This window comes from Antedon bifida, chromosome 8 (genome assembly GCF_963402885.1).
Source record: "Antedon bifida chromosome 8, ecAntBifi1.1, whole genome shotgun sequence".
NCBI lineage: Eukaryota > Metazoa > Echinodermata > Crinoidea > Comatulida > Antedonidae > Antedon > Antedon bifida.
Window position 1 is genome coordinate 21,762,755 of NC_136233.1, and position 16,637 is coordinate 21,779,391.

At 34.3% G+C, this 16,637-nt stretch overlaps 2 protein-coding genes across 5 annotated transcripts in view; both read left to right on the top strand.

The window, feature by feature from the left end:
• The window catches only part of LOC144850611 (neural-cadherin-like), a 29,941-nt gene extending 17,996 nt beyond the window's left edge, over positions 1–11,945 (top strand). Inside the window, exons 19-33 of the mRNA XM_078707937.1 lie at positions 397–536; positions 1,143–1,400; positions 1,551–1,739; positions 2,237–2,364; positions 2,786–3,187; positions 3,499–3,767; positions 4,220–4,568; positions 5,145–5,245; positions 5,382–5,710; positions 5,991–6,169; positions 6,356–6,623; positions 6,891–7,068; positions 7,735–7,964; positions 8,709–8,957; positions 9,601–11,945. Of these exons, the coding sequence (XP_078564063.1) occupies positions 397–536; positions 1,143–1,400; positions 1,551–1,739; positions 2,237–2,364; positions 2,786–3,187; positions 3,499–3,767; positions 4,220–4,568; positions 5,145–5,245; positions 5,382–5,710; positions 5,991–6,169; positions 6,356–6,623; positions 6,891–7,068; positions 7,735–7,964; positions 8,709–8,957; positions 9,601–9,842 (3,511 nt within the window). The 3' untranslated portion in view covers positions 9,843–11,945. The remainder of the gene's footprint in view (positions 1–396; positions 537–1,142; positions 1,401–1,550; positions 1,740–2,236; positions 2,365–2,785; positions 3,188–3,498; positions 3,768–4,219; positions 4,569–5,144; positions 5,246–5,381; positions 5,711–5,990; positions 6,170–6,355; positions 6,624–6,890; positions 7,069–7,734; positions 7,965–8,708; positions 8,958–9,600) is intronic.
• A 231-nt stretch (positions 11,946–12,176) lies between these two features.
• The window catches only part of LOC144850703 (solute carrier family 12 member 4-like), a 28,675-nt gene continuing 24,214 nt past the window's right edge, over positions 12,177–16,637 (top strand). For 3 of the 4 annotated variants that reach the window (XR_013614108.1, XM_078708087.1, XM_078708088.1), the window contains exons 1-2: positions 12,177–12,425; positions 14,249–14,302. Coding sequence is in view for 3 of the 4 variants with exons in the window: in XM_078708087.1 (XP_078564213.1) it covers positions 12,272–12,425; positions 14,249–14,302 (208 nt within the window). In the remaining variant the exon portion in view is untranslated. The remainder of the gene's footprint in view (positions 12,426–14,248; positions 14,303–16,637) is intronic. The other variant, XM_078708089.1, reaches the window with a different exon arrangement.

Consider the following 16,637-nt stretch of genomic DNA (forward strand, 5'->3'; position numbering starts at 1 on the left):
AAATTGGTGGTGTATGAAATAGTATGTAATTGATTTAATAATTGTTGAAATTTCTTGTTTAATTGAAATTAAGAATATGTGAATTTATATAATGTAGTATAAATGAAAAATCAAGGTTAATATTTCAACATATTTATTAACACTACAGACTGTTTCATGAGAGAGATAAAAAGATTTGATGGAGAATGAAACAGTCTGTAGTGTTAATAAATATGTTGAAATATTAACCCGAGTCTTGATTTTTCATTTATATTGCTCTATCTCTGTATTCATGATCTGGATCAAGTCTACCATGCAGATTATAATGTAGTATATACTAAGCATGTGAATTGTAGTTTTGATTTAGTAGCCATAGCAAGAAGTTTAATAATCTTCTTGTTTATATTGTATTTGTAGTACGTATGCATTGGACCCAGTCACGAATGACATGGATTGGCTTAGCATTGACGAATCTACAGGAGTCATAACTCAAATTAAAGCATTTGATCGTGAAAACATTCCAGTACACAACTTCATTGTCTTGGCAGTAGATAACGGTAAGTTATTGGACCACCGGCTTTGAGTCCCATTTGAAGGATGCTATGAGGATAAAGCAACCTAAACATAAAGTCCAATTCTGTCACCACATTGCGAAATTAAGAAAGAATTTCATTAAAAATATTTGATAGTATTTATAGCTGCCTGTTGTTAATATACATTTTAATATTTTAAAGGAAATCTATAATTAAGACTTGATAACAACTGTGTAGAAAAACTCTGTCTACACTATCAAACTTTATTTGACAAAAAAATATGATGTGCCCATATATGGATATGATGATGTCATATCACTACCATATTTGGGCATATCACACTTTTTTTCAAACTAGTTTGTTTGGTTGGGTGGGAGTTGTAGAATTATACTGTTTGCTTAAAAATCTTGGAAACATTGATTAAAATGTTATTTAATACTACTTCTACTTTGTACTTCCTTTGTACATTGTACAAATACATGCATTTTATTTCACTTTACTAATAACTTAAATAAAGTAGAGGAGCCTAAATGAAAGCATAGCTTGTAGTGAATAGGCTCCTCAAAACAAAAAATATTAATATTAAATACTACAAAATTACATGATTTCTCTTTTCCAAACCTTTTGCAGGGAGTCCAAAGGCAACAGGATCGTGTACGTTGCGTATCACTGTACTGGACATAAACGACGAATGTCCACGTCTTGTAGAAGATTATCGTCCAGTGGTGATGGAGAATTTAAACCCCCCTCAGTTGGTTGAGACTATAGTAGCTCTGGATCCCGACACCGATCCAAATCAAACACCTTACAAATTCAGTATAATCAATGGTAATGAGAATGGTGGCGAATATACTGTAAATGAGGCTTTCTCGTTAGATGAAGTCTCTGGTAAGTGTTACGCACTGTTTTATTGTCCATTGAGGAGCATATAAAATCAGCTGACAATGACGAGGGTCACCCTCTTAAATAAATGTATACTAGTAATGCTGTACAAGTATAATGTTATACCTTAAATAACTTTTTTCTTTTTTTTTTCAGATACATCAGCTGAGATTAAAACCAGACAAAAACTAGACAGGGAAGCAACAAAGTTCTATAACATGGTAATTGGAACGGAAGACACAAGTGGTAACTCTTGTTCTAGTACAGTGACAATTGAAGTTGGGGATGTTAACGATAATCCACACCAAGCTGGTCAGAAGTCCATGTTCGTCTACACTTATCAAGGTACTTTTAAAAACGTTATTCTGGACCATTAAAGTGACCATTAAGCTAGGATCAATGTACAATAGAGTTGTTTTTTTTAAATTCGCTTTTTATCTGTATATGTTTTGATATGAAAAAAAAAATGTCATAGCCAAAGATAGTGACAGGTCCAAGATTTTGATTCCTTGGAAAACCAATCTGAATTTAGTGTCCAAGTTAACTGAAATTTCGGTTTAATACCTTCAGTAGAGCTTCTTTGATATACGTATCATAAACACATGGAATTCATTACCTTATCCCATTGTTTCAAGCAACACTTTCAAACGAACATGACTCACACATAAACACTATGAGAGGAGGCAGCCTATACAAGTTATACTCTTTGCCTCCTTATATCACTTAAGGTAAGGGAGGTGGTTCCACCATATGTCCAAAATACTCTTATAGTATTTCTAAATACATGTTTTTGGCATACATAGTTTGATTGAACTGTTCTTCTCGTTTTATTCCTTGGCTAGGTGGTACCACTACTGGTGTAGGTTCAACACCTGTCGGACCAGTAAGTGCACCCGATTTAGACGATTTGGAAGACAAAACTTACAAAGAAGTGGAGCCAAACGACAACGATGATTGGCTGTACTTTGATGTGAGTATTATTGATATTTAATGGGTTTGATTATTTATGGAATATAAATTGATATTAGGAACTTTAGATTTAAGTATGATCAGGATATGTACAGGATTTGAACCCAGTACACTCTGACTGGAAGAAGAAAACCAAGATACAGCATTCACCATGGAACCTTCCAAACATAGTACTTTTGGATAAGGACTATAAAGGTCCAGTGTACACATCTAGCTCATGTGCACTTTAAAGAACCTAGTACATCTTTCGAGACGAGTAGGGGGTTACCCCGGTGTACTAGTACATCACAGCCACAGATCATAACTGGGAGACCAGTCTTCGACTGAAGAGGTCCCCCAGTATAAATATATATAAATAAATAACAAACAAATATCTATTTTTTCAAAAGAAGAAACACCAATTTAATGTTATTTTATTTTAGCTTGACACGGACACCGGATTCATTCTTATCAAAGAAGGCACCCCAGATGGCATCTACGAGATGCAGATTCTGGTATCAGATGATGGCACCTTCCCAGACCAGACATCCACTGTCACCGTCACTGTCAGAGACATTCCAGAGGAAGCCGTGTACAACTCGGGGTCCTTGAGAATATCAGGAGAATCAGCCGAAGAATTCATCAAAGAGCCGGATAGCACGTACTTTGTATTGCGCAATACTTTGGCCGAAATCTTAGTAGCAGTTGAAGACAATGTGGATATTTTTAGCGTGATAAATGTTGATGGAGAAACGAATGTGATTGACGTGCGATATTCGGTTCACGGGTCACCATATTACAAAGCTGAGAGACTTGATATGGCTGTCAGGCAGAATAAAGAAAAGGTAAACATTGATAGAGTGTTGTAACATTAAATTGGTAAACATCATAATATACGTTCACATTGAAATAATAATATAGCAGTGATTGATTGAGTGGCCGTTAAGACAAGTGGAACCGTAATACGTAACCATAACATCGGCAAGGGTTCGAGGCTCACTCACTCCATGGTTCTGGTGATAGAACAAGTTTTCTAGAATAAGGACTATAAACCCTAGGTCCAGTGTACACATCTAGCTCATGTTTACTTATTTAAACCTATTACATTATTCAATAATAAAACATTCAAATAAATCTGCATATTTATTTTTACCAGGTGGAAGCTGCTATTGGACTTGATTTAGTAATGATAAAAATTGATGCTTGCTTTTTGGATGAGAGTGTTTGCGAGGGATCGTGCTACAACAATTTCACAGTCACAAAAGAGCCGTATCTTATTGATCTGGAGTCGCAGTCTTTCACAGGAATTACAACGTACACTACCGCTGCTTGTGGGTGCGCTGGAACGGACGTCTTTCCTGATGGGTGTTCGTACGATGCGTGTATGAATGGTGGAACTTGTGTATCTACTATTGATGGATTTAGGTATGAGTCTCATTATGCATGCATGAATGATCACACACAAAATGTTTACAGCCAATGTGCAAAGTCCTTTTACAACGTTATGGATGATTGATTACACGCCTGTAACCAAAATTTCATGAAAATGGAGTTTTTTAATGTAGAATTTTCACATCTTAATTTGTTCAAATCACATTATTCATCTCATCAAAAACAATACACTTAACAAAAAGGAGTAAAACAAATTTAAAGAAGATAACAGGGACCTCCAGGAAACTCCAAGGGTCTTGTGATAGGAGACCCACTAAAAATGAGTTACATTCAAATAATAAATAAATACTAAATCATGTTCTTGGGTGTGGAAATGGAAAGCAAAATAAACCATAATTAAACTTTATTACGAATCTAGAAATGTCAAATTTAAAAGTATTTTGTACCAGTTTGGGTTTTATCATGTATGATATTATGTTTTACAGATGCGAATGTCCGAATGAGTACGGCGGAGGAAGATGCGAGAAAACAAAGCGAAGCTTTAAGGGCGGTGAGAGTTACGCTTGGGTGGAGTCACTTGAACAATGCGAAGACACGGTCACCTCCATTGACTTCATCACAGGTGATTTGACCGGCGTACTATTCTATAACGGACCGATGCAGACCGTGAGTGGTCAACCAGATGATTTTATTGTTCTTGAGTTGGTCAGCGGTCGGCCAAGATTGAGACTCAATCTCGGTGATGGAACGGATACAATTTCTTTTAAAGACGAAGATCTTGGTGCATTGAATGATGATATTTGGCACACAGTTGAAATCAGAAGAAATGCTCAGGTAACAATACTTTCACATTACTATGTTGTAACTTAACAATGGATTATTTTGTATTTATTTATTTTTTTTTTTTTTTGACCATATTAAATGAGGGTGATCCATCCAGCAATTGCTGATCATTAGGGACCCTCATAGGTTCACAAGACAAACATATACACAAAATTCTCTACATAAACAAACTATTATTACAAGTCTTTGGGAGTGGAGTTGTAATTTTGTCCTTAGAAAAATTCTGACATGTGATGGGACTTGAACCCAGGACCCTTCGAGTGGTAGCCAAGCATCATAACCACCAAGCCACAACTCCACTAAATTATTATATATAGTGCGGCTGAGGGAAGAACCAACAAAATATAATATTATCCTGGATTTATAAAGAGCCTAATGTTGTGAAACTTCTAAGTGCTGTACATATTATAAATATTGAATATTCCCAAATACTAAATAGTTATCTGGGTAAGGTATTTCACAACCAGCTATTGCAGGCATAGTTTATTATTGCACCTCTATAGATACTGTAGGTCTGAATGAAACACAAGTGTTAAAAACAAATATTTAAAATTTTAAAATTTTTAGTACGTAGAGATGATCGTGGACCATTGCTCAACGGCTACGGTGACAAACGATGACATAGATTCAACCAATTGCAAGGTTAGCAGTACAGTTACCGGAACCAGGTATAATTATTTCGTTTTTAAATCGCATCCCGTTTAAAATAAGGTTTTCTACATACATATCTTTCCCGTAAAACAGAGTAGGTAAAGTTTTTAATGAAGATACAAAGATGTAATGTTTCAATTTTCTTAATTCCAGCACGCTTCTGAACGTGAACACGCCATTACAAATTGGCGGAGTCGATCAGAATTCCGGTTGGAAATACCCTATTTCTTTTGTGGCTCCTGGATTTGACGGTTGCATCCGGAACCTGATACAGGATGGTAAATTATACGATTTAAGCGACAACAACGTAGGGGTATCGTATCTGAATTCTGAAGAAGGATGTCCACGTACTGATGACAGCTGTCTTGATAACGATAACGGTTCGCCATGGTGTATCAATGGTATATGTAATGCCAATACTAATGACCCAGATGGGGAATGTATTTGCTTCCCTGGTTACACAGGAGAAAAATGTGACCAAGGTAGATTATTTTCTATTTTCTTTTTTTTTTATTTATACTATAATGCGTGATTCCTAACAAATTGTGCTTTAAAGGTTTCAAATCCTGCAATGAATTCACAAGAAAGTATTCTTCTTAGTGTCAGTGTGCACTTCTAATCAAATAGAGGGAGGGGTTTGAGAACACCCTACGTTGACCTTAGTGGGCGTAAGCCTTCCTACTTGTCTTCTGCGTCACCTCAGCAAAAAATCTCACGCCACCAATCAGTAACCTAATGCTCGGGTGTTTTTTTATTATGTAGAAACAACTCCGTATGATTTCGCATTGAATAGTTACGTTGACTACAGCGTGAAAGCAGCGGCTGGGCTTGATACGTCAGGATATGAAGAACATTACCATTCAGTGGTTAGAACGTGGGAAGAGACAGGACTTGTATGGTATATAGCTAACCTAGACACAGGGGAACACACTACTATTGAGGTAAGTAATATATGAATGCACATTATTCATAGGTTAGAATAGGAGACAGGACTTGTATGGTATATACTGGTATATACCATTCAATGGTTAGATGGGGAAGAGAGTTGTATGCTATATAGCTAATTTAGACACAGGGGAACACAGTATAACAATTATATTTTGCTAAAGTTACATATATTCTTTTAGCTCGTTGATGGTACAATGAGGCTTCGGTACAATCTTGGAGATGGTGAGTTTACAATGAGCCTACCAAATTACAGAGTCAACAATGGACAGTGGCATAGCGTTGAGTATGATCGCTATGGTAACTTCGTCACGTTGAAGGTTGACAGAGGCGGCGGAACTAGACAAGTGCAAGGAGCTCCTGGTTCGTTCCAGATATTTGTAGCTACTGCAGAATCTTTGAGAGTCGGAGATTCTGCAGGAAGTGGGTTTTCACAACAGGATTTCCAAGGTAAGCTCAGATATGTTTTGTTAAAAAAAATGAAGAATAAGGCAGAATGGAATAGTCCATTGCTAGTGGCCAACACAGTGTGATATTTAATGGAATAGTCCATCACTAGTGGCCAACACAGTGTGATGTTTAATGGAATAGTCCATCACTAGTGGCCAACACAGTGTGATGTTTAATGGAATAGTCCATCGCTAGTGGCCAACACAGTGTGATGTTTAATGGAATAGTCCATCGCTAGTGTTAATTATAATATTTTATTTACCACAGGTTGTATGAATGATCCGCGAATCAATAACAACTTCCTGGGTTTCACGGATTCAGATTACGCGACAGTGACGGGGGACAATAACGTTACAGAGGGCTGTATCAGCGAAGCTTGTAACGGCGTCACTTGTCCTGCTCCGAAATCTGTTTGCAACGATCTGTGGCGTATGTATGAATGCATGTAAGTTACATTTGTTTATCTTCAATTTGGGTAATACCTCGGTCTTTTGCAAAACACAGGAGTTTACAAACACTGGGGAATACACCATACAAAATGCGAGTGTTAAGCTCTGTCTACACTATCAAACTAGTTTAACAAAAAAGTGTGATGTGCCCAAATATGGTAGTGATATGACATCATCATGTCTATATATGGGCACATCACATTTTTTTGTCACATAAAGTTTGATAGTGTAGACAGAGCATTAATACCTCAGTGTGTTGCACTCCAGAGGGCTAGACAACATGAAAGGGATGTTAAAGTGTAGTTGGAGAATTCTTGTCTTAGCTATTATGACATCTCATGTACTTTCAATTATAAGTTGTAAAATTATTTCAAATGATTAACTGGATCAAATGAATAATGTCTTTTAGATTAGACACCTAAAGCTCTGTCTACACTATCAAACATTATGTGACAAAAAAAATGTGATGTGCCCATATATGGACATAATAATGTCATATCACTACCATATTTGGGCATATCACTACCATATTTGGGCACATCACAAACAACAAAGAGTATGAGGAGCTACATCTGCTGATTATAGTCAAAATAGCTCAGTCAGATATGCCTTTTTAGGATTACTTACATATTTAATTATGTATTGTTTTTTTATGTGTATAGTTGTCCTATCAATACTATTGGTGATTTCTGCATCCCAATCTCATGTGATCCGAATCCGTGTCTAAATGGAGGAATATGCACAGAAGGGGAGGAGGGCTTCATATGCAAATGTCCAGATCCGTATTTTGGAGACAGATGTGATTCAACAAGCGAGGAGATCATAGAGAATGGTGCTGGTGTTTCAGCAGCTTTGATTGCCATCATTTGCATCTGTTTACTATTTCTACTCAGTAAGTTAAAACAACTTTTTCCTGTCTGATTGATAGCTTACGTTTGCAAAATTAGTTGCTCCTCTTTAATTTATACAACTCAGTTCTAACAGGGAGATGTGCTGTGGTGTAACATAGAAACATGAGGCCCCTGGTTTAGGAACCCTAAGTGGCCCTTTAACTGCCTTTTTCAACATACTTAATGCCTGTCTTTTTTCTCTGGGCACTGCTCAGGGGCACTGCTCAGGGGCCCTCATAAGCTCCCGGTGCTCCTGGGTTTAGCCAGTGAGCACTCATAGCTGTTACGCCACTGGAGCCATAGACATTGGGTTAATTTCAACATTTTTTAATTTCATAGTTTTAGGCCCTTGTATATTTATTGGAAACACTTTAGGTGTGATTTTAAAACATTAACACAGTTTGCAGATATATTATTTTCTAGTAATGTTTTGCATATCATCATGCAAGTGCCTTGAGCACCTTTGGTGGGGAAGTGTGCTCTAGAAATCTGCATTATTATTATCATTATCAAAATGTTTAAAGCATTTTGTTAAGAGTAATCTGAGGTCTCTATCACACAAACCTCCTGATTTATCATTTCTTCTTTTTCTTGAATTATTGTTTATACTATTATTTGTGATATTTGATGAATAAATGTATTTGTACAATCCATTGATTTATTATGAATGCAGTTTAAGGGAGTAATTCTCCTGACAATAATCAATGCCATGAATAATAAATTTAAATTATGCAATGTTCTTTTAGTCGTTCTAATCATACTTTTGCTGTATAAAAACAAAAATCGGCAAAGAGAAAAAGCAATGCTGGATTTGGAAGATGATGACCTGGTGGAGGATTTGGCGTACTACGATGAAGAAGGAGGTGGTGAGCTAGATCATGATGGGTATGACATCAATACATTGACAAAGCCTGTTGGTCGTCTAAGCGATGGAAGCCTAGAGAAAGACCGGCTGATGCCAGAGTCCGCCGTGCCAGTGGGTAATGCTTACAGTGGTATGTTAGCTTTTTCTTTATTTCAAATTGTCAAGGATAGCCATAAGTGATTTCATTCACTATCCTTCTTAAAGGTGGCAATCCCGTTGACAAGACAAACATACACATGATGCTCTACATAAACAAAGTCTTATTACAAGGAGTGGAGTTGTAAACTGTCATTAGAAAAATCCTGACACTGACGGGACTTCAACCCAGGACCCTTGGATTGGTAGCCAAGCATCATAACTACCGAGCCACAACTCCACTCTAACTAAATTGTAATATTTTGAAAACCAGTGGCCGTAATCATACTTAGGGAAACATTTATTATTTCTCTTAAGTGAATACTACTTAAGAGGAATCCTAAAATATTCATTGACTTAAGTGAAATACTCGGTATTTTGGAAAGAAATTTGATTGGTAAATATAGCTACAGTGTCCTCAGACTAGATGTGTGTAAATCTTAAAAGTGTGTGTTGCAATGACTGATATCATATTATGTAATTTTTTTACTTTATTACATTCCAGGGGTCTCTTTAGTGTTAGTTATATTTCTTGTTTAATAATGCTCCCCATTGTTTTCATAATATTGGTTAATATTTAGAGATTATTTTTTGTTACCATATTTTTTACCGTTTTTTACAATTAAATTTGTATCTAGATGCACCCCGTAAAGTGGCTGACCTGTTGGATGAACGTATACCAAAATGCGACGACGATCCCGACAACTCGCCCTTTGACAGTCTCCATGTGTACGATTACGAGGGTGAAGGGTCAACAGCCGGTTCACTGAGCTCTATCAACTCGGCAAGCACCGACGGCTCTCAAGATTTTGATTATTTGAATTCGTTAGGAAAACCGTTCAAGCGTCTCGCTGACATGTACGGTGGTGGCGAGGACTGAAAGGTTTAAATCTGTCTACACTATCAAACGTTATGTGACAAAAAAATGTGATGTGCCTATATATGGACATGATGATGTCATATCACTACCATATTTGGGTATATCACTACCATATTTGGGTATATCACTATCATATTTGGGCATATCACAAGCACATTTGCCACATTACACATTTTTTGTCAAACTAGTTTGATAGTGTAGACAGAGCTTTAGATATATTTAGATTTAAGTGCCTCAACACTATCAAACACCAAATAGTTTTCTAGATGCTAAAATTTTGTAAAACAACGCCCATCCGGAGTGGTGTTACGCTGCCTTCCAATCACTTGGGTTCAATTCTAGCGATCCCAAAGCTTTGTGATAAACACATTTGCCTTCTGCTTTGCCTTCCGCATTTCATCTTGTTTTGCGCTACCAATATCGTCTGCCGAGATAGCCAAGTTATTTTTGTATAAAAGGTTAAAATTTGTTTATTTTTTTTACAAATATTATACAATGCAAAATACCAAAGACTATACTATAATAATTCTGTATTTGTTGCATATTCCTTTTGATCAGATCAATTTTTGATTAATTTCATTTGTCTTTCCTTTAAATATAATTCCCTTTCAATTGTATCAACATTTTGTAATTTTATCAAGAATGAGTAAATTCTAGATTTGCATTTTAATTAGATTTTGGTAGTTTAAGAAGCCATTCTGAAAGTGGCGATGCGTCGCTGTTGTTGCTGTGACCAGGATGTTGAGGCACATGCTGCTTTATATTAGGTATCCGCCCATGTTTGCATCAAAATAAGGGTACCTGGATATCTCTGCTTGCTTGCTTCACGATAGGTACCTAGATCTGCCTAGGTGCTATAATTATTTTTTTTAAATATTATAGACCTTTATGATCCAAACTGATTTTACTAGTTCTAGTAAAAACATTTTTTTTAATTCCATACATTTTATTTACATTAATAAATGAAACAAATATTTTGTTATTTACTTAGCTACCATTTTAAGGTCTACGTCCAAAATTTATTTCAACGTTATGCGGTAAAACAACTCTTTAACAAAATATGCTAAATATTTTATAGCACGTTTTATTTTTACCGCTTTATATTTTGTATATGTGTATGTCCAAATATCCAAGATTTTATAAATGCAAGTTTTATTTTGCGGCTTAGTCAAACATCTAACAGGTTCTATTTGTTTTTAATTAAGTATATAGTAATTAAAATACATATTTAATATGTATTAAATGTAAATTATAGTTTTTAGATAATTGTTATGTATGTGATAATTAATTTATACATTTGTGATTTTTATTGTAACTCAGATGGTAGGCATTACATTTATTTTATTCAGGTTGTGCCTTGTAAAAGAAATTGCTGTATTTTTATTTGTGTAGTTATCATGTCTCTAGGATTTGTTTAAAAAAATGTAAACTATTATAATAAGGTACTACTGTAAAAAGTTTGTTCTAAAACCAAATCAACTAATCAATGTCATTTTCTTTGTATGTTTATTTAAATTAAGTATATAGCTAAAAAGAAAAACAAACGTAGAAAATGCTGTGTATAGTGAACCATACTAAATAAAAGCCCCTGGTGTAATGGTATGATGCATATCAAGCAGAAGATTCCGAGTTCGAATCCCGGTTGGGGCAGCTTTTTCTCATTCTCACAGATTTCCTAATTGTCACCATCTATAAAATAATTAAAAACAAAAAGCAACGGTGAAAATGTAATACATGTATCCTTTCGGAATTCATTGTTTCAAAATTATTATGTCATCATGGAAAACATTTTTGAAATGTTGAAATATTGAAACTAAACCTGTGGTGTGTGTTCAGTATTAATTGGAAAAATATCTAACATGTATTTCATACCAATTTGATTTGTAGAATGAAATCGGAATTTAAATCTCAACGTGTTTGATTTCTTGCTAATGTCCATTCCATGTCAACACTGTACATTTTCTCACCAGTTTATGTGTAGAATTTTAATGTGGTTCCGACATAATTTTATATCTAATTATCAGAATACGAATATTTAAATTGCAATACTTTTTTATAAAAATAGATGATTTGCTAATATAAAAATAAAATGTATCATTTTAATGTGTTGTGTCTTTAATTTGAATACGAAAATATCAATTATAATTATAATGATGATGATAAAAGTGATGCTGGTTTAATGATGGTAGATATGAAAATAATGATAAAAAACTAAAGACCGCCTGATAAACTTTCCATAAAAATTAAAAGTTCCAGAAAAAAATGTGAACTAATAAATTGAACAGCGACCTCTATAATTCACACGTACTTTGCTTATACGACGGACGACACGATCGCGACGGGTGGAAAGTGTGTTGTGTGGCCGGTTGCAGAAGGCTTACTTTAAAAACACTTGTTAAAACAGGTTTTGTACATTATTGTTGTAAATAATGTCTCAAAGATTTACTGTAACAAAACCGGCTGTACAAGGTGATATCGATAATGAAGTTGAAATTGTTGGAGGGGATAAACCTCCGTCGATTCAAGCAGCAGAGAACGACACCGCTGGTGGTGCGTCGTCGGCGAAGAATGGCAAAAAATACTGTAAGTATACCGGAACCAATTGCTTCTTACCCTTCAGATGAAGAGCCTTGAACTAGGCCTAGCTAGGCTTAAGTGATCTTCGATACTTCATAATTTATCGTTTTATTTTGTAATGTTTTTTTGTGATAAGTAATGTGCAAGTCATTATATTATATAGAGTTAAGTTTTAAGCTGCTTTAAAAAATGAAAGTCATCAAACTTTATCATTTCATTATTGTTTATAATGATGAACAGAACTCCCACACTGGCTGGCAGTGGACCGTTGTATTGGCTGAAGATTTTTAGTGGTAGCCCATCCCATCTCTTTAATTCTGTGTGCCCAGATTCTATAACAAATAATTTCCCACCAATAGAAAATGTAAAGAATGGATGGTGCCTACTAGGCCTAGTACTACTGTACATACACTGCACATTTTTTTTTAAATTTAGTTTTTACAATTTTTATCGGAATGAAGAACCTACATTTGCATGTTGTCATTCAACCGTAAATTTTCATTCAAGTATTTTAAATCCAGGATTTGGTATACAATGAACACTTTTCTACTTTTTTTGTTATGCTTAGCCTACTTTCAATTTGTATAAAAAGTAAACAGAAAGACACTAGCCTATGTTCAATGAATAGATATACTATTATAGTATTTAATCCGTTATGTTGAGACAATTCTAAATAGTAGCCACACAAAATTCTTCAAGATTAGATAAAAAGAGACGTAAAAACTTATTATTATTATTACATAAGTAAATAAACTACAAAGAATGTGTAATTGAAACTGAAAATGATGCCAAATGTTTATTTTTATTAAACTGGATTAAAGACTAAAATAGAGAATTAAGCCCCTCCTACTTGGCACTACTCTACACACAATAAAAATCACAAGTTTAAATGATGATAAAGCATAATAATCTATGTTGTGCCTAACTTACATGGATAAACCATCTAACTTATTTCTCCATGGATAAACTGACAGGCTTTTCATTAACTTTAAAATTAACAAAAACACCCCTCTAATACAGTGTGATATAATCTATGACATCCTAGTGAATTTTTCAGAAATGTCTTATTTCTTATTGTCAGTGCTGCTTTTAGGCCATTTGGCATGCTTCTAATAATGCATAATTTTAACACATGTTTGTCTATATAGTGTTATTAAATTTATTTATTGTCACTGAAAATAATTCTCTTTACAACCTGAATACTACAGTAAAGCTCTGTCTACACTATCAAACTTTATGTGACAAACAAAATGTGATGTGCCCATATATGGACATGATGATGTTCCCATGTATGGACATGATGATGTCATATCATTACCATATTTGGGCATCACCACCATATTTAGGCAAATCACATTTTTTTTGATAGTTTAGACAGAGCTTAACATATTACAAATTTACTTACACAATTTAATGCAAAAATCTACTGGAAGCTAGTTTAATAACTGTAAAAGGTAGTTGGTGTAAAATAGTCAAATTTCCCAAAACTGGTTTTCCAGAAAGTAAAAATAGATTCCAGCTTTATTGAATGATATACTATTACTATCAGCAGTGAATTTGTTTGGGGGGATTCCGATATCTGTTGTTCTAAACTCTAAAGTCTAAATAAATAAGTTATCTTAATCTCTGTCTACACTATCAACTATATTGTGGTGATATGCCCAACTATGGTAGTGATATGACATCATCATGTTCATATATGGGCACACACTTTTTTGTCACATCTATCAAGTTTAATAGTGTAGACAGCGCTTTAATCATTTATTTCTCCTATTTCTATTTAGTATATTTTTACATTTATTAATATTTTTCTCTGTACATTTCCACAGCACGTTTGATAAACAGCGGAAGCGGTGATTTTTACGGTAGTGTCGCGGGTTACAGTAAGTTTGTGACAATAACGAGGGCTTGATCTTCGTAGCTTTGAAGGAATAACGCGCATTGCTGTGCTTTTGTCTAGTGTTCGCTGCATCTTTGTATCTAGTCACAAACTCGCATCTCATCACACTTTCATAAGTCAGACTCCAAATGATAATTTGATCGATCATCGATTTGAGAATTAACAACTAATCTTGAAATCAATAAATTCAATAGTATACAAATAATGAATATTATATGACACCTTAATAAATTCTTGTCATTTGATTGGATAATTGTTGGTCACATGGCATGCAATAGTACGCACTATTTAACGGTAGTTATATATTCATGGTGAATATTCTCACTATTTAACGATACAAAACAGCCTACTGACTGTATTGTTTTTAATCTTAAGTAGTTTTTTATTCAATTATTAATGCGATTCTTTAAGTCAGGATCATTTTTAAAGGCTAGGCCGAGAAGTTAGGCCATTAAAAAAAGACAGTGCTCCAATTTTTTAACGCAGAGTACATTTAGAGACGCCACACACTGCAGGTTGATTTTCGACCGCAGATCAGCGTGGCAAAAAATGTTTACAAAGAGCTAAACGTGAATCAGAAATGAATTATCGCTTTATCACTTTTGTGTTAAATGCGTTAACTAATACCAAACGACGCATGATGTGTATTAACTTCATCAATCAAATACTAAAGAATACACTGAGGTATGTTATAATATGCATACATATATTCTCTCATACTGTAGATTATTATCTAATAATCTACAGTATCTAATTCTAATATTAAATAGTGTGTTCTATTGCATACCATGTGACCCACAATTGTCCAATTAAATGACAGGAATTTATTAAGGTGTCATATAATATTCATTACTTGTATACTATTAAATTTTCAACCAACATCACCCTTATTCATCATCTGGAGTCTGACATTATATATTGTTCTGTATTCATTGCTTCTTTCACTTTGTTTTCAGATAACATTAACTGTAATTTTTCACCCCTAATCCAGCTGGTGATGAGACTGCATTAATATGTTAATACCTTGATATGATTGATATGTTGCATGTAATTATAAGTACACTAACTAAATAAAAAAACAATTACAATAGCACAATTAAATGTTACACCAGTGGTAAAGGCGCTACAGTATACTAAATCACAGTTTTTGAAAGATTCTATTTATCAGCATTTTAAAATTGCTGCACATACAACTTAGTAAAACTACTAAAGTAGGCTAATATTTTTTTTTTTTTTTTTTTTATTATTTCATTTTCAAAAATACAAACAATAGCCCACCAGCTGTGACAACAATACAAAAAAAGGTTCTCAAAATGTATAATTGTTCAAATGACAAAAATTATAAAGAAGGTTGATAATATAATACTAATATTACATTGTTTTACTATTCTATGTTTGTAATACAATTTGTTTCAATCTAAACTATTTTATTCCATCATGTGACCTTTAGGCTGTTTGTTATCCCCATTACAAATTCATAAATGAATTATATACATGAATTTTTGCTTTAGTACATTAGCTTTGACACCATTGTACAAACAAAAACTTTTAGTTGCACACAAAACCTGTAAACTTTTATTTTAGAATAATTTTCAACATGATTCTTGTCCTGGTTTACTAATAAGGAAACTAGATTGTGTAATTTAGAATTTGATTACAATTGAAACGGAATGTTTGGTTTGGTTTAATAACAAGTGAATGATATTGTGGGATATTCTTGTTTGCTTTGTAACTCTGCATTTTAGCACTCTGATCTGTCACATGACAGTAAAATGTCTAATTGACCAATACCTGTAAAGATCACGTTATTTTATATTAATGACGCATCTTGTAAAATTGTTTGTATCGCATAAACACAGATGCAAACAATAACAAATTTTCCATTTTATGTTGGTGAAAAATCAATATTTTTTATGGTTAGTGATGAAAACAAAACATCAAATTGTTTCCATGCCAAGAGACTAGGGAATTACCACTAAGTATGTCTTTTATAATAATTCACACTGTCCATGTGTAAATGAGAAATCTCCCACTGGTAGTGTGTGTAAATGGGAAATCCCACTTGGCTAAGTGTAAATGGGAAATCCCACTTGGCTAAGTGTAAATGGGAAATCCCACTTGGCTAAGTGTAAATGGTAAATCCCCACTACACCAAGTTCTACAGTAAATGCAAAATCCCCCCCCCCCCCCCATACCCCCATGTAAATGGGAAATCCCCACTACCAAGTTGTAAATTGGAAAATCCCACATTTCGTAATATACACTGTAGTATTGCATACTGTAAATACAAATTATGTAAAGGAAAACCCACACTTGTA